The sequence below is a fragment of the Rhinoraja longicauda genome, chromosome 34, assembly GCF_053455715.1.
Source record: "Rhinoraja longicauda isolate Sanriku21f chromosome 34, sRhiLon1.1, whole genome shotgun sequence".
NCBI lineage: Eukaryota > Metazoa > Chordata > Chondrichthyes > Rajiformes > Arhynchobatidae > Rhinoraja > Rhinoraja longicauda.
The window spans coordinates 18677332-18704026 of NC_135986.1; the positions used below are offsets into that span (position 1 = coordinate 18677332).

Sequence of the window (26695 nt, forward strand, 5' to 3'; positions counted from 1 at the left end):
AGACAATAGACAATAGGTGCAGGAGTAGGCCATTCAGCCCTTCGAGCCAGCACCGCCATTCAATGCGATCATGGCTGATCACTCTCAATCAGTACCCCGTTCCTGCCTTCTCCCCATACCCCCTCACTCCGCTATCCTTAAGAGCTCTATCCAGCTCTCTCTTGAAAGCATCTAACGAACTGGCCTCCACTGCCTTCTGAGGCAGAGAATTCCACACCTTCACCACTCTCTGACTGAAAAAGTTCTTCCTCATCTCCGTTCTAAATGGCCTACCCCTTATTCTTAAACTGTGGCCCCTTGTTCTGGACTCCCCCAACATTGGGAACATGTTTCCTGCCTCTAATGTGTCCAATCCCCTAATTATCTTATATGTTTCAATAAGATCCCCCCTAGATGGGGGGGGGGGGGGGGGGGGTGGGGGGGGAAGAGGGGGTGGATGAGATGAGGGGAGGGATGGGGCGTTTAGGATGGATGGGGTGTTTAGGATGGATGGGGGGGAAGAGTGGGTGTTTAGGGGGGTGGATGAGATGGGGAGGGAGGGGTTTAGGATGAATGGGGGGGGTGGGAAGAGGGGGTGTTTATGGGGGTGGATGAGATGGGTGGAGGGAGGGGGTTTAGGATGAATGGGGGGGTGGGAAGAGGGGGTGTTTAGGGGGATGGATGAGATGGGTGGAGGGAGGGAGTATTTAGGATGGATGGGAGGGGAGGGGGTGTTGCAGACACAGTGTGAATTATTGACAAGTCGCAGCAACCAGGCTCCCAAGGCGAAAGGTGTGTGGTTTTGCCTCAGGAGTGTTTTAACCTGCTTCATGTGGGTTCATTGTGAGTTAGTTCCAACTGTATCATTAAACAGCTGGAACCCCCGAATGGAGTCTGTGAAAGGATGTCATTAAGCTGGAAAGAGTGCAGAGAAGATTTATGAGGTTGTAGCCAGGACTCGAGGGCCTGAACTCCAAGAGGTGATCTTATGGAGGTGTATAAAATCATGAGGGGAATAGATCGGGTGAATGCAGCTTTAGTTTTTTTTAGAGATACAGTGTGGAAACAGGCCCTTCGGCCCACCGGGTCCGCACCAACCAGCAATCCCCGCACATTGACAGGGGAGAGTCAGTGGATGTGGTGTACCTCGACTTTCAGAAAACCTTCGACAAGGTCCCACATAGGAGATTAGTGAGCAAAATTAGAGCACATGGTATTGGGGGAAGGGTACTGACATGGATAGAAAATTGGTTGACAGACAGAAAGCAAAGAGTGGGGATAAATGGGTCCCTTTCGGAATGGCAGGCAGTGACCAGTGGGGTACCGCAAGGTTCGGTGCTGGGACCCCAGCTATTTACGATATACATTAATGACTTAGACGAAGGGATTAAAAGTACCATTAGCAAATTTGCAGATGATACTAAGCTAGGGGGTAGTGTGAATTGTGAGGAAGATGCAATAAGGCTGCAGGGTGACTTGGACAGGTTGTGTGAGTGGGCGGATACATGGCAGATGCAGTTTAATGTGGATAAGTGTGAGGTTATTCACTTTGGAAGTAAGAATAGAAAGGCAGATTATTATCTGAATGGTGTCAAGTTAGGAGGAGGGGGAGTTCAACGAGATCTGGGTGTCCCAGTGCATCAGTCAATGAAAGGAAGCATGCAGGTACAGCAGGCAGTGAAGAAAGCCAATGGAATGTTGGCCTTCGTAACAAGAGGAGTTGAGTATAGGAGCAAAGAGGTCCTTCTACAGTTGTACCGGGCCCTGGTGAGACCGCACCTGGAGTACTGTGTGCAGTTTTGGTCTCCAAATTTGAGGAAGGATATTCTTGCTATTGAGGGCGTGCAGCGTAGGTTCACTAGGTTGATTCCCGGAATGGCGGGACTGTCGTATGTTGAAAGGCTGGAGCAATTAGGCTTGTATACACTGGAATTTAGAAGGATGAGGGGGGATCTTATTGAAACATATAAGATAATTAGGGGATTGGACACATTAGAGGCAGGAAACATGTTCCCAATGTTGGGGGAGTCCAGAACAAGGGGCCACAGTTTAAGAATAAGGGGTAGGCCATTTAGAACGGAGATGAGGAAGAACTTTTTCAGTCAGAGAGTGGTGAAGGTGTGGAATTCTCTGCCTCAGAAGGCAGTGGAGGCCAGTTCGTTGGATGCTTTCAAGAGAGAGCTGGATAGAGCTCTTAAGGATAGCGGAGTGAGGGGGTATGGGGAGAAGGCAGGAACGGGGTACTGATTGAGAGTGATCAGCCATGATCGCATTGAATGGCGGTGCTGGCTCGAATATGATCATGGCTGATCATCCAACTCAGTATCCCGTACCTGCCTTCTCTCCATACCCCCTGATCCCTTTAGCCACAAGGGCCACATCTAACAGGCAGGTGGGTCTAGTGTACACCACGGGTAACACCCGTATGGCGAGAAGGCAGGAGAAAGGCTTTAGGAGGGAGAGATAGATCAGCCATGATTGAATGGTGTAGACTAGATGGGCCGAATGGCCTAATTCTGCTCCTATCACTTCTGACCTTATGATTTTAGACTCACTCTCAGTCTGAAGAAGGGTCTCGACACCCATTCCTTCTCTCCAGAGATGCTGCCCGACCCACTGAGTGTCTGTATTCGGTGTAAACCAGTACCTGCTGTTGCTTCCTACCCACTCATCGCCCCTTGTGTTGTTGTCCGCTGCAGGTTGACATCTCCACGTAGCTTGGCCGCAGAGGAGCACTGACGACCGCCATGGGCCTGGACGTACAGAGTGGGCGTAGGTGAGGCGGCGGACACTCGGAGCCCGACTCTCGGCACCGCCGTGGTAACTTCCATCGCTGGCCTCCCCCACACGAGGCTTCAACCTCCACACCGCCGCTGGATCTCTCTCTCTCTATATATATATATCTCCACCGCCATCGCCGCCGCCACCGCCGCCCTCCATCTCCCAGACGGACGGACACCTGGGCCGCAGGCCATGGTAGCCGTGGCAACCAGCTGACCGGCGATCGCGCGCCCGACCAGCAAGCAGCCCCCCGGGGGGGAGGGGAGGCGTTCATTTTTGGCGGGAAGACACGCGACACGATATTGTCCAGGATGGGGAGGAGCGCATGAGGAGGTCGGAGGGGCGCGTGCGCTGAGCGGGAAGGGGGGGCGGGCGGGCGGGGGGGTGGGGGGGGGAGGGGAGGAGGTGGACGTGACCCTGGCCTACTGTGTGCCCCCAGGACCACCAGGTTACCTGGGCAACCAGGAGGGAGGGAGGGAGGGAGAGAGGGACTCCACCCACGTGACCCTGCTCTGCCAGGCGCCCCCCCCCCCCCCCGCCCGCCACCAACACAACCACGTGACCCTGCGGACAGGGGAAGGTTCGAGGCCACCAAGTGACCAGCCCCGTACGTCACCCCGCGGCCAGGGAGGGGAGGAGAGGCTCCACCCACGTGACCCCCGCGGCCAACGTAAGGTGCGGGAACACCACGTGACCAGCCCCGTACGTCACCTCGCGGCCAGGGAGGGAGGAGACTCCACCCACGTGACCAGGGAGGGAGGGGGGGAGGGACTCCACCCACGTGACCCCGCAGCCAGGGGAAGGAGGGAGGCGGGAAAGCGGCTCTAAAATGGCGGCGTCAAGGACGACGACGACGACGACAACAACAACGTCGAGGAGGCGGCAGCTGATGCTGTTGCTGCGGCTGACGTTGCTGCTGCAGCTGGCGGCTGGGCTGGACGGCGCTCTGGAGTTTGGCGGCGCGGCAGGGCAGTGGGCCCGTTACGGCCGCTGGGACGCGGGCTCCCACGGGCAGCTGAGCTTCAGCCTGAAGACCAACGCGTCCAAAGCCCTGCTGCTGTACGTGGACGACGGCGGCTACTGCGACTTCCTGGAGCTGATGGTGGCGGGCGGCCGCCTGCGCCTCCGCTTCTCCATCTTCTGCGCCGAGCCGGCCGAGCTGCTGAGCGCCGAGCGGGTGGACGACGACCGCTGGCACATGGTGCTGCTGACCCGCAACAACCGGCAGAGCACGCTGGTGGTGGACGGGCAGGCGGGCACGGCCGAGGTGCGCTCCAAGCGCCAGGACATGACGGTGGCCAGCGACCTGCTGGTGGGCGGCATCCCGCCCGACGTGCGCCTCTCCACCCTCACCTCCAGCACCGTCAAGTACGAGCCTCCCTACCGCGGCCTGATCGCCAACCTGAAGGTGGGCGACACGCCGCCATTGCTGCTCAACAGCCAGGGCATCCGCAACGACATGGATTTCCTCTGCTCCCGGCACAACCCCTGTCACAACGGGGGCATCTGCTCCGTGATCAACAGCAAGGCCGTCTGCAACTGTCGCGGCACCGGCTTCCATGGCAAGGTGTGCGGGGAAGGTAGGTCCTGGGGCCGTGGGGTGTGAGGGGGTGGGGTGTGAGGGGGTGGGGTGTGAGGGGGTGGGGTGTGAGGGGGTGGGGTGTGTGAGGGTGTGGGGTGTGAGGGGGTGGGGTGTGAGGGGGTGGGGTGTGAGGGGGTGGGGTGTGTGGGGGTGGGGTGTGAGGGGGTGAGGGGGTGGGGTGTGAGGGGGTGGGGTGTGAGGGGGTGGGGTGTGAGGGGGTGGGGTGTGAGGGGGTGGGGTGTGAGGGGGTGGGGTGTGAGGGGGTGGGGTGTGAGGGGGGGGGGGGGGGGGTTACACTGCCAAGATGTCAGATTGCACCCACAGTGTTATGGTGTGAGACTGTCAGACTCACACCCATCCCACACCCCAGTCAGACTGTAGCCAGAGGGATGGGGTGTGAGACTGAGTGTAGCCAGAGGGATGGGGTGTGAGACTGTCAGACTGTAGCCAGAGGGATGGGTGTGAGACTCAGTATAGCCAGAGGGATGGCGTGTGAGACTGTCAGACTGACAGCCAGAGCCAGAGGGATGGGGCGTGAGACTGAGTGTAGCCAGAGGGATGGGGTGTGAGACTGTCAGACTGTAGCCAGAGGGATGGGTGTGAGACTGAGTGTAGCCAGTGAGATGGGATGTGAGACTGTCAGACTGTAGCCAGAGGGATGGGTGTGAGACTGTCAGACTGTATCCGGAGTAAAACTGCAACGTGAAGGTGTCAGGGTGTGCCCAGATGGAGTGACTATCAAGATATCAGATTATTGTGTCCATGGTGTGTCCATAGTGTCCGGGTGTGAGAGTCAGACTGTTCACAGAGGAATGGGGTGTGAAGATGGTGTGAGTATGTGCCCGGTGTGTGGTGTGCAGGTGTCAGATTGTGCCTGAAGCAGTGGGGTGCGAGGGTGTCAGACCGTATGATGTGTATGTATAAGTGTCAGAGTATGTAAGGGTACCCAGAGTGGTGAATTGTAACTGTGTTAGACTGTATGTGGAGTGGTGGGTGTGAGGGTCAGACTGTACACGGAGTGGTGGGTGTGAGGGTCAGACTATGTGGAGTGGTGGGTGTGAGGGTCAGACTGTACATGGAGTGGTGGGTGTGAGGGTCAGACTGTGTGGTGTGGTGGGTGTGAGGGTCAGACTGTATGTGGATTGGTGGGTGTGAGGGTCAGACTGTACACGGAGTGGTGGGTGTGAGGGTCAGACTGTACACGGAGTGGTGGGTGTGAGGGTCAGACTGTACACGGAGTGCTGGGTGTGAGGGTCAGACTGTACACGGAGTGCTGGGTGTGAGGGTCAGACTGTACACGGAGTGGTGGGTGTGAGGGTCAGACTGTATGTGGAGTGGTGGGTGTGAGGGTCAGACTGTATGTGGAGTGGTGGGTGTGAGGGTCAGACTGTATGTGGAGTGGTGGGTGTGAGGGTCAGACTGTATGTGGAGTGGTGGGTGTGAGGGTCAGACTGTATGTGGAGTGGTGGGTGTGAGGGTCAGACTGTACACGGAGTGGTGGGTGTGAGGGTCAGACTGTACACGGAGTGGTGGGTGTGAGGGTCAGACTACACGGAGTGGTGGGTGTGAGGGTCAGACTGTACACGGAGTGGTGGGTGTGAGGGTCAGACTGTATGTGGAGTGGTGTACTGTGGCGGTGTCAGACTGTATGTGTAGTGGTGGGTGTGAGGGTCAGACTGTACACGGAGTGGTGGGTGTGAGGGTCAGACTGTATGTGGAAACATAGAAACATAGAAAATAGGTGCAGGAGTAGGCCATTCGGCCCTTCGAGCCTGTACGCACCGCCATTCAATATGATCATGGCTGATCATTCAGCTCAGTATCCTGTACCTGCCTTCTCTCCATACCCCCTGATCCCTTTAGCCACAAGGGCCACATCTAACTCCCTCTTAAATATAGCCAATGAACTGGCCTCAACTACCTTCTGTGGCAGAGAATTCCACAGACTCACCACTCTCTGTGTGAAGAAATGTTTTCTCATCTCGGTCCTAAAAGACTTCCCCCTTATCCTTAAGCTGTGACCCCTGGTTCTGGACTCCCCCAACATCGGGAACAATCTTCCCGCATCTAGCCTCTCCAACCCCTTAAGAATTTTATATGTTTCTATAAGATCCTCCCTCAGTCTTCTAAATTCCAGCGAGTACAAGCCCAGTCTATCTAGTCTTTCCTCATATGTAAGTCCCGCCATCCCAGGGATCAATCTGGTGAACCTTCTCTGTACTCCCTCTAAGGCAGTGGTGGGTGTGAGGGTGTCAGACTGTATGTGTAGTGGTGGGTGTGAAGGTCAGACCTATCTGGAGTGCTGCCTTGTGAGAGCATGTTACTGAACCCTTGAATGGTTTGGGACTGTCAATGATGGTCCAACTGTGCTACTCTGGGTGTGTTTGGGACCCATATATGCCCCTGAAGGTCCACCATGGGTCTGTGAGTTGTTGGGACACCGTCACAGAGTCATTGGTCTCTGCTTCATCGGGTTCACTGAACCCGACGTCTCTTCACTGGTTCTGGCCAGAGAGGACCTTATCTGTGGACTTCCAGCACCAGGAAACTGTGTCAACATGGGAGCATCAGGGGGGAATGCTGAGAGGATACATTCAAGACTGAAGACGAGAGGATGTTGCCTGGGTTTCAGCACTTAGGCTACAGAGAGAGGTTGAGCAGGTTGGGTCTTTATTCTTTGGAGCGTAGAAGGTTGAGGGGGGACTTGATAGAGGTTTTTAAAATTTTGAGAGGGACGGACAGAGTTGACGTGGGTAGGCTTTTCCCTTTGAGAGTGGGGAAGATTCCAACAAGGGGACATAGCTTCAGAATTGAGGGACAAAGGTTTAGGGGGTAACATGAGGGGGGACTTCTTTACTCAGAGGGTTGTGGCTGTATGGAATGGGCTTCCGCTGGAAGTGGTGGAGGCTGGCTCGATTTTATTATTTAAGAGTAAATTGGATAGGTATATGGATAGGAGGGGATTGGAGGGTTATGGTCTGAGTGCAGGTAGATGAGACTAGGTCAGGGAGAGTGGTCGGCGTGGACTGGTAGGGCCGGACAGGCCTGTTTCCGTGCTGTAGTTGTTATATGTTATATGTTATATGTTATATGGCTGGGAGGGTGTGGATTAGACACTGAGATGGGTTCAGCAACAGGGGTGGCGGGGAGAAGGTCACCTTGGAGAAGGTTGAGGGGAGGTGGGCAAGATCATGAAGGGTTAAGGGTGGGGTTGTTCAAGATAGGGGGCAGCCATTTAAAACTGAGGTGCAGGGAATCTCTGGAACCCTTACTGCAGAGAGTGTGGAGGTCGGATCATTGGGAAGGATTTAAAGAAGAGGAAGATATTTTTTTGAAGGAAATGAAGGGGAGGGAGCTTTTCATTGTACCTGTCTCTCACTGTACTTGTACAAATGGCTGTAAACTAGACTCCAATTTTGACATGCTCTCGGATGGGACGGATTAGAACGGAGATGAGGAAGAACTTTTTCAGTCAGAGAGTGGTGAAGGTGTGGAATTCTCTGCCTCAGAAGGCAGTGGAGGCCAGTTCGTTGGATGCTTTCAAGAGAGAGCTGGATAGAGCTCTTAAGGATAGCGGAGTGAGGGGGTATGGGGAGAAGGCAGGAACGGGGTACTGATTGAGAGTGATCAGCCATGATCGCATTGAATGGCGGTGCTGGCTCGAAGGGCTGAATGGCCTCCTCCTGCACCTATTGTCTATTGTCTATTGTCTATTGACTTGGTCTCCAATTTTGACTTGGTCTTTGACTTGGTCTTGGCATGGAGGAGGAGGAGAAGCTTTGAGCAGATCAGTCACATTCACATTGACTAGTTAGGTCAGGTTTGAGGGGATGAGTGGCCTCCTGCTCATGTTTTTCTTGTGTTCTTGTGTATGAGTTCAAATCCCACTGCAGCAGCTGTGCATTTGAATTTAGTGAATAATGCTTTTATAAATAGAAGTTATTAATAATATCATATCATATCATACATATACAGCCGGAAACAGGCCTTTTCGGCCCTCCATGTCCGTGCCGCCCAGTGATCCCCGCACACTCCTGCACCTATTGTCTATTTTCTATTGAAAGTGCTCTCACCTCAATTCTTGTTGAGAAGGAGTTCCATGATTTAGACCCAGCGACGATGAAAGAATGGCGATATATTTTCAAGCCAGGATGGCTTGTGACTGGGAAGGGAACCTAAAGGTGGTTGTGACCAATTCACCATGGATCCCATGTGCCTTAATCTTCTGGATCAGCCTACCATGGGGACCAAGTTGAATGCTTCAACTGATGTCTATGTAGGCAATATCCTAGCCTCATTAATCGTCTTCACATCTCAACATAATCAAGTTCATAAGAAATAACCTCTCCTGCATCAAGGGGAGTCTATCCGTAATAAGATAGACACAAATTGCTCGAGTAACTCAGCGGGACAGGCAGCATCTCTGGATAGAAGGAATGGGTGACGTTTTGGGTTGAGACCCTTCTTCAGACTAAGAGTCATGGAAGAGGGTGTCTAGAGATATAGAAGGGTAGGTCTGAAGAAAGGTCTTGTCCCAAAACGTCACCCATTCCCCAAAATATATATATTTTTTTTCTGGGGCTACCCTCTTCTGAGCTACCCTCTTGCTGGTAATATATTTATGGGCGACAGGAATGCCACTAAATGTCAGAGAGAGATGTTGAGACACTCCCTTGTTGGAGATAGCCAGTGACTCATAGTCACATAAAATGTTGGATGGCACAGAACTTCCTCCAATTAAATGAGAGCAAGTCTGAGGTCATCCTATTCGGCCCCCCCCCCGACTCCATCAAATCGATAACAGGCAATCTTGGAAGTCTATCCTGCCTAGTCAAACCGCATGTCAAAAACCTCGGCATGATATTTGACTCTGCATTAAAATTTGATAAGCAAGTCAACGCTGTGGTAAAAGCCAGCTTCTTCCAACTTCGAACCAGAGCTAAAATCAAACCTTTCCTCCAATTCGACGACACAGAAAAAATCATTCACGCTTTCATTTCCTCCCGCCTAGACTACTGCAACTCCCTATACACTGGGATCAGCCAATCTTCCCTGTCCCGCCTGCAACTGGTCCAAAACGCCGCAGCGAGACTTCTGACGGGTACCCGTAAAAGGGACCACATCACCCCGATTCTGGCCTCTCTCCACTGGCTCCCTGTACGGTACAGAATCAACTTCAAGCTCCTCCTATTCACGTATAAAGCCCTAAATGGACATTCCCCCCCCACATCAAAAATCTTCTAACCCCCCTCTCTAACTCCGGTCTAGGCTTAAGCTCAGGGGTGACCGCGCTTTTGCGGTTGCAGCTCCTAGACTGTGGAACAGCATCCCTCTCCCCATCAGAACTGCCCCCTCCATCGACTCCTTTAAGTCCAGGCTCAAAACCTATTTCTACTCCCTAGCGTTTGAGGCTCATTGAGGAGGCGCTGTGAACTGTTTGCGTGCTACTGTATGTTTCATTTTTTTTCCATTGGAACTTAATCAGATGTACAGCACTTTGGTCAACGTGGGTTGTTTTTAAATGTGCTATACAAATAAAATTGACTTGACTTGACTCATAGTCACTGTCACTACCTTTAAGCCTTCATGGCACAGATTAATCCCTGGCCCTGATCTTGTCCTGGGCTAGGAGGACAGACCGCAGACTTTGAGAGACTTTTCGGGTCGAGACGCTTCTTCTCGACCCAAAACGTCACCCATTCCTTCTCTCCAGAGATGCTGCCTGCCCCACTGAGTTTCTCCAGCATTTTGTGTCTATCTTTGGTATAAACCAGTATCTGTAGTTGTTTCCTACTGATATAACACAGTTCCGTTGGTGAGGCGCAGTTGTGATTTACTGGGAAGTTCTCACTTGAAGCCACAAATTGTAACTATCGCTAATGGGAATCTAAAGGTGAGTTGGGAGTTAATTGCTCTTGCTGAGTAAGCTTGCAGTTTGATGGACCCTGTCAGTTCATGACATCAGAGAGCATCACATTAAACATGCTGGTCTGTGCCTTGAATCTCAGCAGGTTTTACACAATGTGTAGGGAGGGAACTGCAGATGCTGGTTTAAACCAAAGATAGACACAAAAAGCTGGAGTAACTCAGCAGGACAGGCAGCATCTCTGGGGAGAAGGAATGGGTGACGTTTTGGGTCGAGACCCTTCTTCAGACAGGCAGCATCTCTGGGGAGAAGGAATGGGTGGCGTTTCGAGTCGAGACCCTTCTTCAGACAGGCAGCATCTCTGGGGAGAAGGAATGGGTGGCGTTTCGAGTCAAGACCCTTCTTCAGACAGGCAGCATCTCTGGGGAGAAGGAATGGGTGGCGTTTCGAGTCGAGACCCTTCTTCAGACAGGCAGCATCTCTGGGGAGAAGGAATGGGTGGCGTTTCGAGTCGAGACCCTTCTTCAGACTGGTGCACAATGGTGTACTGAATGATTGTGTGTTATAAGCTTCTACCTGCCCGTAGAAAAACTATGAGTGAACAATGTAAAATGTCTCTGTCACCTGCAAGTTACCCTTCCCATCTGAGTTTCCTTCATTCCAGACACTGCCCCTCCAGCTCTTCCTAAACTCCAGTCCTGTGATCGACCCACCCCAGCTCCGCACTGAAGAAGGCCTCAGTTACAACCAATTCTCACTGTTTTTAAATCCCATAAGACCTGCCCCCCCCCCTCCCTGTCTCTATAACCCCCTTCCAGCCCCTACACGCCTCCCTATCCCGGTAATCTCTCTGGCCTCTACAATCCTTCCTATAACCCCCTGTGGCTCCTAAACCCCTCCCTATCTGTAATCCCCCTGGCCTCTACACCATTCTTGATTTCTGTAACCCCCCTCCAGGCCCTACACCACTTTTAATCTCTGTATACCCCCTCTGTTCCCTATACCTTGAAATGGCTTGTTAACCAATTCTCTGTGGACAGTTAGTACCGGCCTTTCATGCAGTGCTCATCTTGTGGATAATCGATAAATTAAAACGAGAACGATTGTTGGTTGAATGTCAAGAAGGTGTGGTGTTGGGATCTTGCGATGGCAGATGAGGCCCTCACTCAGAGTTGATTAGGTCTCCTCATCCTTCAGCACTGTGCTGGAGCGTGGCTTAGATTAACATGTAGGCCTGTGTGAGATTTGAACCCTTGACTCTCTGGCTCGGATAAGGGATGACTCACTTTGCTGGTGTGTTCAACAAGCATTTGAAAGGGAAAATGGCAGTGGGATCCCCGGCAAGGAACCAAGAGCTGACACCAACTGGCTTGCTGTTAGACAATAGACAATAGACAATAGACAATAGGTGCAGGAGTAGGCCATTCAGCCCTTCGAGCCAGCACCGCCATTCAATGCGATCATGGTTGATCACTCTCAATCAGTACCCCGTTCCTGCCTTCTCCCCATACCCCCTCACTCCGCTATCCTTAAGAGCTCTATCCTGCTCTCTCTTGAAAGCATCCAACGAACTGGCCTCCACTGCCTTCTGAGGCAGAGAATTCCACACCTTCACTACTCTCTGACTGAAAAAGTTCTTCCTCATCTCCGTTCTAAATGGCCTACCCCTTATTCTTAAACTGTGGCCCCTGGTTCTGGACTCCCCCAACATTGGGAACATGTTTTCTGCCTCTAATGTGTCCAATCCCCTAATTATCTTATATGTTTCAATAAGACCCCCCCTCATCCTTCTAAATTCCAGTGTATACAAGCCCAATCGCTCCAGCCTTTCAACATACGACAGTCCCGCCATTCCGGGAATTAACCTAGTGATTTGGTTCACAGAATTCATTTTTCTCCTGGAAAGGTATTCGGCCCATCGAGTCAATGCTGGTGCCAAGCAATCCTGTCCTCACACCTATTTCCCTGCAATACTTTGGGCAGCACGGTGGCACAGTGGTAGAGTTGCTGCCTTACAATGCTAGAGACCTGGGTTTGATCCTGAATATGTGTACTGTATGTATGGAATTTGTGCGTTGTCCCTGTGACCGCGTGAGTTTTCTCTGGGTGCTCCGGTTTCCCCCCACATTCCAAAGACATGCAGATTTGTGGGTCAATTGGTTTCTGTAAATTGTCCCCAGTGTGTAGGATAGAACTCGTGTGCAGGTGGTCGTTGGGCTACGGAAGACTGTTTCCATGCTGTATCTCTAAACTAAAACTTATTCTTTCTTACACGTGCCTCAATTACCTCCTGTTCCATCTGCAGGATGGGCGACCTACTAGTGGGCCGCTGTGTTTTTTGGGATGTGGGAGGAAACCAGCGTGCCCGGGTGAGACCCAGGCACAGATAGCCCTGGAGGTTGGATCAAAACCCATGTCCCTGGTGTCAATAGTCAATAGTCAATAGTCAATAGTCGTTTATTTGTTACATACACATAAATGTGTGGTGAAATGAAACATTACCCACAGTTGAAACAATAAGACCAATAAGAATAATCAATAAAAATGCAATAACACATGCAATCATACACTAACACCAAACAAAAAGAAACATCCATCACAGTGAGTCTCCTCCAGTCCCTCCTCACTGTGATGGAAGGCCAAAATGTATTTTCTCTTCCCTGCCGTCTTCTCCCGAGGTCAGGCTGTTGAACTTGCCACGTCGGGGCGGTCGGGGCTCCCGACATTGAAGCCCCCGCCGGACGGTGAAAGGTCCACGGCCTATTCCAGGCCGCGCCAGACAGTGAAAGGTCCGCGGCGGGCCGACCCAAGCCCCGCGATTCGGGGCGGGCGAACACGCTGCCTCTGCCGCTGCCGGAGCTCCCGATGTCGGCCCCCATCCAGGGGCCTGCGGGCTTCCGACGTCCACACGGCCCGCGCCGGAGCCTCCGGAGACGAGTCGCAGCCGCTCCCGCATCATCCGCAGGCAGCCAGCGCCGCAGGTGGTGAGTCCGGGCCGTGGGCTCTGCGAACCAGAGCCCCAGGTGGTCCCAGGTGCATGGCCGGTGGTAGGCCGCAACGGGAACGGAGACACGGCACAGAAACAAGTTCGTGTCTCCATTCGGGAGAGAGAATTTTTTACAGTTCCCGTTCCTCCCCACATAACATACAAACACTACACCATATTAAAACTACAATTCATACAAAAACAACAAAAAACACAAAAGACAGACGGACTTCAGGTAGCAGCACTAACCGCTGCACAAAATGGTAGTGTCACTTTATGGGCTAAAACACCTCGTCGTGTGCACTGACACACAATTAATTTCTTGGCATTTTCTTTTGCCAAATTCTTGTGCAAAATCCAAATGGCCTATAAAATAATGGTTTAAGGGGAAACATTCGTTGCACATCCAGCATTTTGAGAAACAGTCTCAGGCTGACTGTTTGGATTGAGTAATGGAGCATGCATCTGTGATCATATTTAAAACTGAATTGTTTCGTTAGGGTAAATTAATTAATGCAAACAAATTTCTGGTATTAAATAATCGTTGTTACTCATTAATTGAACTACATTTGTCAGGGGCTGATTCTGTGATGAGAAAAGCACCTGGTTTATGCATCAAATGGATAAATCTCTTTTGTGCTAATAGACTAACAGGCTAATTCAGCATTTGCCCAAGTGTGATCCTCGCTGTAATTACAGTGCTCAGTAGTGTCTGCCGATCTGTACACAGTGCAGGGAAAGCAGTGGCCTGAGGAATTCTTTGCTGCAGAGGGTTGCGGAGGCCACAAATAGCCTCCCTTGGTTTTCTTTCTTTGAGGTTTGCAGTGGGAGCATCTTTCCAAGGATCAGCATTCATTGCCCACCACCAGCTGCCCCTCGTCCTTAAATGGCTGCAGCCCGGTGAAATCGGCAAGGAACTGGCTGGGAGTGTGAGCTGTGAGGAGGCCTCAAGGCGACTTGAACAGATTGAGTAGGTGGACCAGTACGCGACAGTTTAACATGAATGAATGTGAAGCTGTGTATTGTGGTAGGAAACATCAGGAAGACAAACTATGGTGTTAGACTGGGAAATGTTGATGTAGCATGGTATTGTCACGGTACACCATTCGCTGAGAGCAAATATGGAGGTATTGCCTTTTTAAGGTGAAGAGGAAAAGATTTAATAGGAATCTGAGGGGGTAACCTTTTCACACAAAAGGTGGTGGGTGTATAGAACGAGCTGCCGGAGGGGGTAGTTGCGGCCGGGACTATCCCAACATTTAAGAAACGGTTTTAATAGGTACATGGATAGGACAGGTTTGGAGGGATATGGACCAATCACAGGCAGGTAGGATGAGTGTAGCTAGGACATATTGGCCGGCATGGGCAAATTGGGCTGAAGGGCCTGTTTCTACACTGTATCATTCTATGACTACGACTCGAAGAAGGTTTGAATACAGGAGCAAGGATGTTTCACCAGTCATACACAGCATTGGTGAGACCTCACCTGCAGGATTGAGTGCAGTTTTGCTGGTCTTATTTCCGAAATACTTGCCATAGAGAATGCAGCAAAGGTTGACCATGTCAGATGGATGGGATGACTGTTATAGGAGGAGAGGCTGAGATGATTGGACCTGTATGGAAGAGGGAATCTCATTGTAAACTTACAGAATCCCACCAGGAATTGGTGGAATGGATGCAAGGAGGATGTTTCTGTTGACTAGGGTTAGGGTATGAGGTACGAAATTTCAGACAGCTCATGAGAAATTTTGTTAGGGGAGCCGGTGGAGTTCTTTGCCTCGGAGGCTGTGGAGGATGATTTACTGAATGCATGTAGGAAAAAGATTTCTGGGCATGAGGTATGGAAGGGTGTTAGGGCGGCACGGTGGCGCAGCGGTAGAGTTGCTGCTTTACAGCGAATGCAGCGCCGGAGACTCAGGTTCGATCCTGACTACGGGTGCTGTACTGTACGGAGTTTGTATGTTCTCCCCGTGACCTGCGTGGGTTTTCTCCGAGATCTTCGGTTTCCTCCCACACTCCAAAGACGTGCAGGTTTGTAGGTTAATTTGACTGGGTAAAAATGTAAAAACTGTCCCTAGTGTGTGTAGGATAGTGTTAATGGACGGGGATCGCTGGGCGGCGCGGACTTGGTGGGCCGAAAAGGCCTGTTTCCGCGCTGTATATATATATATATATATAGAACGTGGGAATATGGCATCGTTCATATGGTACAATTGCCGGCGTAATTGCTTGCAACACCTACATATTTGCTCAGTGCTTGGTGGACTCCTGCTCCTAGTGTATAGCCTCCTGGGTTCTCACTGAATAAATAAGACAGGATGCAGAAAGAATAAATAAGACAGGATGCAGAAAATTGCACTTGTCCTGGAAGGGGTTACAGAGATAGGGAGGGGGGATACAGGAATAGGGATAGGTACAGGAGTTGTGGATAGATATGGGGGTTGGGACTGGAAGGGGTGTTCCTGAGATGGGGATGTGTAAACAAAATGGAGGGATTAGAATGCAATTGTGAATTTTAAATAATAATAATAATGCATTTTATTTATATAGCGCTTTTCATATACTCAAAGACGCTTTACAGAGATTTAGAGAACATAGGGAAATGAATAAATAGATAAATAAGTAAATAAGTAAACGAACAGAGAAAGGAGACAAAAGGTGAGGTGACCCTTCAGTGGTTGAAGGCAGTGCTGAACAGGTGAGACTTCAGCGATGTTTTGAATGTGGTGAGTGTGGAGGAGTCTCTGACGGTTTGGGGTAGTGAGTTCCATAGGGTGGGAGCAGCGATGGAGAAAGCCCTGTCCCCCCAGGATCTGAGTTTGGTCTGGATGTGGGGGGATAGGAGATTGGCAGCAGCAGAGCGGAGGGTGCAGGTGGGAGTGTGCCTGTGGAGGAGGTCGGTCAGGTAGGATGGGGCCAGGTTATGGAGGGCTATATGAGATGCAATTTGAGGCTTGAGCAATGTTTCTCTGAGGTTGACTTTGGTCGGACTTCCAGCAGAGGAGCCTGCCTTTGGGATTGTGGTTAACCACTGTATTTCCGAGGTGGTGTTGATAATCAGTGTGGGTGTGGAGATATTGCTATCAATTAAAGCAAATTGTAATTAATAATTAGCGTCACCAGGCTGAGGATGAGGAATCGTAGGAGGTGGAGCTGAAGATTAACAATTATTAACAATTATTAAGAGCCCGCTCCTGTCAGTGGCACAGTAAACGCACAATTACACCTTCCGTCAATGATCACCAGAGGGAACGGATCTGTTTCACCGTTAAACATGCAGCAGCATGGTTTGCTGCAGGGCCAATTGAACTAGTGTTGCCTGTTAGCATGAAGGAGCTGGTGTGAACAGGTGTACGTCATCATCTCCCGGTTGCTAAACACTTTAACTCTCCCTCCCATTCCCACACTGACCTTTCTGCCCTGAGCCTCCACTGTCAGAGTGAGTGAGGCCCAGCGCACATTGGAGGAACAGCACCATTGGAGGAACAGCAAACTTGGGTAGCTTACAACCCAGCGGTATGGGTATTGATATCTCTAACTTCAAGTCACCCTTGCTTTCCTCTCTCACTCCATCCCTCGCCATCCCAGTTCTCTGACCAGTCTTACTGTCCCCTTGATTACATTTTATCTTTGTATGCTTCGTTATCACCTTCCTCTAGCTAATAATGATCCATCCTACATTTTCCTTGATCTCAGTCTCCTTTGATGTCTCGTTTTCTCACCTTACCCTTCTTTATCTCTCCCCTAACTCTCACTGAAGAATGGTCTTGACCCGAAACATCAGCCATTCCTTCCATCCAGAGATGCTGCCTGTCCCGCTGAATTACTCCAGTATTTTGTATCTACCTGCAATGTGAAGATCCTTCCTGCACGTACTGTAGTTCTGGAGAGCTGTCAATGCCCTTGTTTCAGTTTTAATTTAGGTTATTGTCACGTGTGCCAAGGTACAGTGGAAAGCTTTTGTTCCGTGCCAACCAGTCAGTGGAAAGACAATACTGTCCCTAGTGTGTGTGGGATAGTGTTAGTGTGTCGGGATCGCTGGTCGGTGCGGACCCGGTGGGCCGAAGGACCTGTTTCCGCGGTGTACCTCTAAACAAAACTAAAGTAATGGAGGGGGTAGTGAAAACAAGATTTCTAGTGTGGATCAGAATGGTCTGTGCTGACCACATAGAAACATAGAAACATAAAAAATAGGTGCAGGAGTAGGCCATTCGGCCCTTCGAGCCTGTACGCACTGCCATTCAATATGATCATGGCTGATCATCCAGCTCAGTAGCCTGTACCTGCCTTCTCTCCATACCCCCTGATCCCTTTAGCAAAAAGGGCCACATCTAACTCCCTCTTAAATATAGCCAATGAACTGGCCTCAACTACCTTCTGTGGCAGAGAATTCCACAGACTCACCACTCTCTGTGTGAAGTGGATGAAATTTCATCTGCCTAGTCGGATGAAATGTAGTTGGTAAACCAGTGCAGTATGCTCAGCTTTAGCAAATAATCATCAGCCTGAAGACACGGATCAGGTTTAATAAAAGTAAAAATTAAACTACTGTAAAGGATGAACACAATTTCAGCAAACGGCAGGTTGTAATTTAATTCAGTGAATCTGCTCCAAAACCAATAAGGTGTTTGTTGGTCCCAGTGGACTCAGAACTGATGTGGTTAACTTCCTGTTGATGTCTGCATTGCAAAACCTTCTCTCCGGTTTGTGTGAACAATAACAACTGACTGAATTTGGAATTTAGAAGGATGAGGGGGGATCTTATTGAAACATATAAGATAATTAGGGGATTGGACACATTAGAGGCAGATAACATGTTCCCAATGTTGGGGGAGTCCAGAACAAGGGGCCACAGTTTAAGAATAAGGGGTAGGCCATTTAGAACGGAGATGAGGAAGAACTTTTTCAGTCAGAGGGTGGTGAAGGTGTGGAATTCTCTGCCTCAGAAGGCAGTGGAGGCCAGTTCGTTGGATGCTTTCAAGAGAGAGCTGGATAGAGCTCTTAAGGATAGCGGAGTGAGGGGGTATGGGGAGAAGGCAGGAACGGGGTACTGATTGAGAGTGATCAGCCATGATCGCATTGAATGGCGGTGCTGGCTCGAAGGGCTGAATGGCCTACTCCTGCACCTATTGTCTATTGTCTATTGTCTATTGACTATCTGTAGAACATAGAACAGTACAATGTGTAGGAAGGAACTGCAGATGCTGGTTTAAACCGAAGATAAACACAAAAAGCTGGAGTAACTCTGCGGGCCAGACTGCATCTCTGGTCTTCAGAGCCTGAGATGGATCACGACCCAAAATATCGCCTATTCCTGTTCTCCAACTATGCTGTTTGACCCGCTGAGTTGCTCCAGCTTTTTGTGTCTGTAGAACAGTACAACACAGGAACGGAGGCCCTTCGGCCCACAGTGTTTGTGCCGACCATGATGCCAAGTTTATCTGAATCCATCTGCTTGTATATGATCCCTCTATTCTCTCTTCTCTCCAAAGCCTGGGAGGGAGGGAGGGAAAATAGAGTGATCAGTGATGCAGAGGGTCCCTGTGGCAGAGATGTGTTTGAATCCCACCTGATGGGGAACTAAAATAAAGTTAGTTATATTGCTCGAGGATTTAAAACAATTATAGGTATCAGTGACAGAAGCTGTAAAACCGATGGTTCATCATAAAAACCCATCTAGCTGATGTCTGCAGATGAAATCTGCTGTTCTTACCCGGGTCTGTATGTGACTGCTGACTGTCTCTTACCCGATCTGGGCCATTTAGGCAATAAATGCCCATTTATTGCCTCAAGACAAAGATGGAAGCTATTTTACCCACTGAATCTATGCTGACTCTCAGAGACTCCCAACAATCCCATTACGCCACTGATTTCCCTCTAACCTATTCTCCCCACATTTTTTAAAGTTTCAAAAATAATTTATTATATTACAATACAAAATAATATTCTGGGTGGCCAAGGTGGAGCAGTGGTAAAGTTGCTGCCATACAGCGTTTGCAGCGCCGGAGTCCTGGGTTCAATCCCGACTAAGGGTGCTGTCTGTACGGAGTTTGCACGTGACCGCGTGGGTTTTCTCCGGGTGCTCCGGTTTCCTCCCGTACTCCAAAGACGTACAGGTTTGTAGATTAATTGGCATGGTGTATGTGTAAATTGTCCCTAATGTGTGTAGGATAGTGTTAATGTGCGGGGATCGCTGGTCGGTGCGGACTCGGTATTTCCGCGCTGTATCTCTAAAATAAAAAATAAAATTATAAAAAACAAAATAACATTTATAAACCAAAGCCGTGGTCATAGCTGTCGTATGTTGAAAGGCTGGAGCGATTGGGCTTGTATACACTGGAATTTAGAAGGATGAGGGGGGATCTTATTGAAACATATAAGATAATTAGGGGATTGGACACATTAGAGGCAGGAAACATGTTCCCAATGTTGGGGGAGTCCAGAACAAGGGGCCACAGTTTAAGAATAAGGGGTAGGCCATTTAGAACGGAGATGAGGAAGAACTTTTTCAGTCAGAGAGTGGTGAAGGTGTGGAATTCTCTGCCTCAGAAGGCAGTGGAGCCAGTTTGTTGGATGCTTTCAAGAGAGAGCTGGATAGAGCTCTTAAGGATAGCGGAGTGAGGGGGTATGGGGAGAAGGCAGGAACGGGGTACTGATTGAGAGTGATCAGCCATGATCGCATTGAATGGTGGTGCTGGCTCGAAGGGCTGAATGGCCTACTCCTGCACCTATTGTCTATTGTCTATTGTCACCGTTGACAGATCCCATTACTCTGCTTGCCAGACCATTCAGCCCATCAACACTGTGCTGCCTTTATGTCTGGGGGTGGCCCACTTTGTCTCATTGCTCCCCCGCTCCCCTTTCACTGCCTCCCTGCATATGTTTATCCTTCCAATAATTATTTGGTCGTCTCTTGACGGCTCCTATTGAGTTTGTAAGCAAGTATTATGCCAATCGATGGAGATTGCCGCGTTGTATACATTGGGGATTCGGGTGTGTTTTCTATTCATTAGGAAAACCCTACCGGTAGTCGTGAGATCGTTATTTGTCGGTACTGAGTCATTCTGCTGCATGCCTGGAGCTCGAAGATCAGGCTCATCTGTGCAACCAGACTGCCTGTTAACTTCTCTTCATGGGAGGAGGGGTTGCAGAGATGGGGGGGGGGGGGGGGGGGGGGGGGTGGGAAGGACAGTGCAGACATCCCATGCAGATTCCCCAAACCGGCCACTCCTCTCATTACAATAGACAATAGACAATAGACAATAGGTGCAGGAGTAGGCCATTCAGCCCTTCGAGCCAGCACCGCCATTCAATGCAATCATGGCTGATCACTCTCAATCAGTACCCCGTTCCTGTCTTCTCCCCATACCCCCTCACTCCGCTATCCTTAAGAGCTCTATCCAGCTCTCTCTTGAAAGCATCCAACGAACTGGCCTCCACTGCCTTCTGAGGCAGAGAATTCCACACCTTCACCACTCTCTGACTGAAAAAGTTCTTCCTCATCTCCGTTCTAAATGGCCTACCCCTTATTCTTAAACTGTGGCCCCTTGTTCTGGACTCCCCCAACATTGGGAACATGTTTCCTGCCTCTAATGTGTCCAATCCCCTAATTATCTTATATGTTTCAATAAGATCCCCCCTCATCCTTCTAAATTCCAGTGTATACAAGCCCAATCGCTCCAGCCTTTCAACATACGACAGTCCCGTCATTCCGGGAATTAACCTAGTGAACCTACGCTGCACGCCCTCCATAGCAAGAATATCCTTCCTCAAATTTGGAGACCAAAACTGCACACAGTACTCTAGGTGCGGTCTCACCAGGGCCCGGTACAACTGTAGAAGGACCTCTTTGCTCCTATACTCAACTCCTCTTGTTATGAAGGCCAACATTCCATTGGCTTTCTTCACTGCCTGCTGTACCTGCATGCTTCCTTTCATTGACTGATGCACTAGGACACCCAGATCTCGTTGAACTCCCCCTCTTGTGCCGACACACCTCTCGATAACCCCCTTCGGCCCCTCCACCCTTCCCATCGCTGCAACCCCTCCTCCCACCCCGACACCCCAACCTATCTGTAACCCCCCTCTGCCTCTACACGCCTCCCTACCTCTGTAACCGCCTCCAGCCTCTACATCTCTCCCTGTCTCTGTAACCCCCTCCAGCCCCTACACCCCTCCCTGTCTCTGTGACCCCCACTTGTCTCTGCAACACTCTCCTGTCACTTGTCACATCTTTGGACTGTCAGGCCCGCACTAGTGGTATGTGTATGGAACAAGCTACCAGAGGAAGTGGATGTGGCAGATACAGCAAGAGCATTTAAAAGACACAAAACGCTGGAGTAACTCAGCGCGAGAAGGAATGGGTGACATTTAGGGTCGAGGCCCTTCTGGCCACTGAGCATTTTGTGTCTGTCTTCGGTGTAAACCAGCATCTGGCTGGTTTAAAAGACATTTAAAAGACATTTGGACAGTTACATGGATAGATTTAGAGGGATGTGGGTCAAACTCTGGCAACTGGGACTCGTGTGGATGGGCACCTTGGTCGGTGGGCCAAAGGCCGTGCTTCTGAGCTGTGTGACTCTATGACACTGGTGCTCTGGTACCACCATCTCCTGCCCGACATCTGCCACCTCTCCTTCATCGGGGTCGATGCCACTAGATGGAATTGTTTGGCTCAGGCCCCATTGACACATCCTATTGACTCTTGGTTCAGGCATTAAATTCTCAGCTCTCTTGAGCAGTTATTTTAGTTAAATGAGGTAAATTGCTGCAAGCTGTGTTTCCAAGGCATCGCTGTCACACTAAAGAAGCTTTTAGCGGGCGTTATTGTGCTGTAAATACACTCCAGTCAGGGAAAAGCTGCCGAATTTCTGGCTGCGCCAATTTGTTGATTAATCTGTGCTTCTCCTGCACATTCTGTAGTCAGTTCCTCCTCACCCATTCATCCATCAGGTTTCACAATTGTTGCTCAGCGTGGATTACAACTTGTTGCAGGGAGAGGTAGAATTGTTGGTGTTGATGGGGGGGTGGGCTGCTGATGTGGGTCCCTGCCACAAGATGCTCCCTGATGTGAGCCGACGTCACTCTCTTCCCAAGCAGACCTCTCCACTGATCCTCCACTCTCCTCACCAATTACAGGCGAAGAAAGGCAGATTATTATCTGAATGGTGTCAAGTTAGGAGGAGGGGGAGTTGAACGAGATCTGGGTGTCCTAGTGCATCAGTCAATGAAAGGAAGCATGCAGGTACAGCAGGCAGTGAAGAAAGCCAATGGAATGTTGGCCTTCATAACAAGAGGAGTTGAGTATAGGAGCAAAGAGGTCCTTCTACAGTTGTACCGGGCCCTGGTGAGACCACACCTGGAGTACTGTGTGCAGTTTTGGTCTCCAAATTTGAGGAAGGATATTCTTGCTATGGAGGGCGTGCAGCGTAGGTTCACTAGGTTAATTCCCGGAATAGCGGGACTGTCGTATGTTGAAAGGCTGGAGCGATTGGGCTTGTATACACTGGAATTTAGAAGGATGAGGGGGGATCTTATTGAAACATATAAGATAATTAGGGGATTGGACACATTAGAGGCAGGAAACATGTTCCCAATGTTGGGGGAGTCCAGAACAAGGGGCCACAGTTTAAGGATAAGGGGTAGGCCATTTAGAACGGAGATGAGGAAGAACTTTTTCAGTCAGAGAGTGGTGAAGGTGTGGAATTCTCTGCCTCAGAAGGCAGTGGAGGCCAGTTCGTTGGATGCTTTCAAGAGAGAGCTGGGTAGTGCTCTTAAGGATAGCGGAGTGAGGGGGTATGGGGAGAAGGCAGGAACGGGGTACTGATTGAGAGTGATCAGCCATGATCGCATTGAATGGCGGTGCTGGCTTGAAGGGCTGAATGGCCTACTCCTGCACCTATTGTCTATTGTCTATTGTCTATTGCACAGGGCTCACCGAATCGTGAAAGGCTTGGATAGAGTGGATGTGAAGAGGATGTTTCCAGTGGTTCCACTTGGTCTAGGACCAGAGGCCACAGCCTCAGAATTAAAGAACAGCCTTTTAGGAAGGAGATGAGGAGGATTTTTTTTAGTCAGAGGGAGGTGAATTTGTGGATTTTTTTTGCCACAGACGGCTGCAGAGGCCAAGTCAATGGATATTTTAAAGGCAGAGATAGATTCTTGATTAGTACGGGTGTCAGGGGCTAAGGGGAGAAGGCAGGAGAATGGGGTTAGGAGGGAGAGATAGGTCAGCCATGATTGAATGGTGGGTTGACTGGCCTAATTCTGCTCCTATGACCTGAAAACAAGACACCTCATTCACCTGCCTAATATCCGAAACAGATCCTTTGCTTCTGAATTCAGAGGATGGAGGCAGAGGATGGAGGTTCAAGGATGTGCTCAAAGCCTCCTGGTGGAAACGCCCCGTCCCCACCGGCTCCTGGGTATCTCCGGCCTGTAGCTGCTCGGAGTGGAGATAATAATAATAATAATAATGCATTACATTTATATAGCGCTTTTCAAACACTCAAAGACGCTTTACAGGGATTTCTAGAACATAGAGAAATGAATAAATAGATAAATAAGTAAATGAACAGAGAAAGGAGACAGAAGGTGAGGTGACCTTCAGTGGTTGAAGGCAGTGCTGAACAGGTGAGACTTCAGTGGTGTTTTGAATGTGGTGAGTGAGGAGGAGTCTCTGACGGTTTGGGGTAGTGAGTTCCATAGGGTGGGAGCAGCGATGGAGAAAGCCCTGTCCCCCCAGGATCTGAGTTTGGTCCGGATGGGGGGGGGACAGGAGATTGGCAGCAGCAGAGCGGAGGGTGCAGGTGGGAGTGTGCCTGTGGAGGCAGGTGGGAGTGTGGATGGGGCCAGGTTATGGAGGGCTATGTAGGTCATGAGGAGGATTTTGTACTGGATTCTCTGGGGGATGGTGAGCCAGTGGAGCTTGTAAAGGATGGGGGTGATATGGTCACGGATCGGGGAGTGGGTGAGCAGACGGGCAGCGGAGTTTTGAATGTATTGAAGATGCAGCGTTGGGGTTGGGTTCGGGAACCTGGAGTCTGTGGGTCAGGAGCACACAGTATAAGGGGTGGGAGGAGAGACCACCTCACACACTGCCCACCCATCCCCTCACCCCCTCCCGCCCCATCTGTGGAAGGGTCGGTGGGTCCCACATCGACCTACCCCGTAGCCTCAAGACCCATAGACTCATAGAAGGAGCGAGTCTCCATCGATTCCCATGGACTGTCTGGGGAGACAACATTGTTGGACGCCTCTGTTTGGAGATCAGTGTCTATCTGAGCGCCAACGTTTCTAGACAGGAAACGTTGAGAGAACTAGTGTTGGCAGTGGTATTGGTTCATTTTGTCACGTGTACTGAGATACAGCGAAAAACATTGTTCTGTGTACTATCCTGCCTAATCATACCATGTGTGCATACAACAGGTTGTGCTAAAAGGGAAAAGAAACAGAATGCCAAATACAGTAATACAGCCGCAGAGACAATGCCAGTTATAAAGTTCAGGCTTTACAACAAGATAGATGGGGAGATCGGGAATTCATCCCAAGCGTACGAGAGGTCTGTTCAAAAGTCTGATAACAGCGGGGAAGGAAGGAGATCCTGAAATTGGTGGTTCTTACCTTTGTATCTTCTGTCCGATGAGAAATTGTAGGAGAAGCGAGAATGGGCGGGTGTGAGTGGTCCTTGATTATGGAGTGGTCCTTGATTATGCTGACTCTTTCCTGAGTCAGTGTGTAGATGGATGTGTGGGAGGGAAGCTAGTTTATACAATGTATTCGGCTGTGTTCACAACTCTGCAATTTCTTGTGATCTTCGGCAGAGCAGATGCCAAACCATGCTGTGATGTATCTTGGTAGGATGCTTTCTATGGTTCATCTGTAGAAGTTGGTAACCGTTTGGTGGGGATTTCAGAATTCCCTTGACCTTCTGAGGAAGTCAAGGTGTCGATGTACTATTTTGGCTGCAGCATCAATGTCGTTCCATTACAAATGAAGTGCCAGCTTGTCTTGTCTTCCTGTGCAATTAGATGGAATAGATCACTAGCCATTGAACCCTTCATGATCATAGAGTCATAGAGTCCTACAGCACAGAAAGAGGCCCTTCGGCCCATCGTGTCCCTGCCACCCGTTACCAAACACAGTCTAATTTTAATCCCATTTTCCCGCATTTGGACCGTAGCCCTGAATGTTGTAGCATTTCAAGTGCCCATCCAAATGCCTCTTAAACGTTGTGAGTGTTCCCGCCTCCACCACCACCCCAGGCAGTGAGTTCCAGACTCCAACCACCCTCTGGGTGAAAAAGTTCTTTCTCACATCCCCCCGAAACCTCCCTCCCCTTACCCTGTATCTATGTCCCCTCGTTGTTGAACCTTCCACCAGTGGAAGAAGTTCCCCGCCATCTACCTTATCTATGCCCCTCATGATCTTGTACACCTCGATCATGTCCCCTCTCAGCCTTCTCTGCTCCAGGGAAAACAACCCCAGTCTGCTCAGTCTCTCCTCATGGCCGAGGCCATTCATCCCTGGCAGCATCCTGGTGAATCTCCTCTGCACCCTCTCCAAAGCTATCACATCCTTTCTATAATGTGGTGACCAGAACTGTACACAATACTCCAGCTGTGGCCTCACCAGTGTTCTGTACAATTCCATCATTACCCCCCTACTTTTATATTCTGCTTATTCCCCGATTCCCATAACTCCAACATTGACAGCCATGCTTTCAGTTACCTGGGTCTCGAGCTCGGGAATTCTCTCCTTCAACCCTGGTGCCCTTCATTCTCTGGTCATAACCTAGAAACAAGGAACTGCAGATGCTGGTTTTCAATAAAAGACACAATGTGCTGGAGTAACTCAGCGGGTCAGGCAGCATCTCTGGGGAACATGGATATGTGACGATCGAGTTGGGACCCTTCTTCAGACTGAGGAAGTGTCCTGACTCGAAACATCACCCATCCATGTTCTCCAGAGATGCTGCTTGACCCGCTGAGTTACTCCAGCACTCTGTGAAACGTCACCTATCCATGTTCTCCACAGATGCTGCCTGACCCGCTGAGTTACTCCAGCACTCTGTGAAACGTCACCTATCCATGTTCTCCACAGATGCTGCCTGACCCACTGAGTTACTCCAGCACTCTGTGAAACGTCACCTATCCATGTTCTCCAGAGATGCCTCAGAAGGCAGTGGAGGCCAGTTCGTTGGATGCTTTCAAGAGAGAGCTGGATAGAGCTCTTAAGGATAGCGGAGTGAGGGGGTATGGGGAGAAGGCAGGAACGGGGTACTGATTGAGAGTGATCAGCCATGATCGCATTGAATGGCGGTGCTGGCTCGAAGGGCTGAATGGCCTACTCCTGCACCTATTGTCTATTGTCTATTGTCTATTGTCTATTGAGAATTAAAAGGTAATATGCTGTTGTAGACCTGCTTCTGTGGCTAGCACACAAATAGTCGCCTGTTGGGCGCCATCTTGGATGTAGTGTGGTATATTTTTTCATCTGGATT

General features: G+C 50.2%; 1 protein-coding gene across 1 annotated transcript in view; it reads left to right on the plus strand.

Annotated features, from left to right (window-relative positions):
* The window catches only part of LOC144609619 (neurexin-2-like), a 309609-nt gene that overhangs the window by 33878 nt on the left and 249036 nt on the right, over positions 1 to 26695 (plus strand). The window contains exon 2 of the mRNA XM_078428117.1: positions 2679 to 4340. Coding sequence (XP_078284243.1) covers positions 3590 to 4340 — 751 coding nt within the window. The 5' untranslated portion in view covers positions 2679 to 3589. The remainder of the gene's footprint in view (positions 1 to 2678; positions 4341 to 26695) is intronic.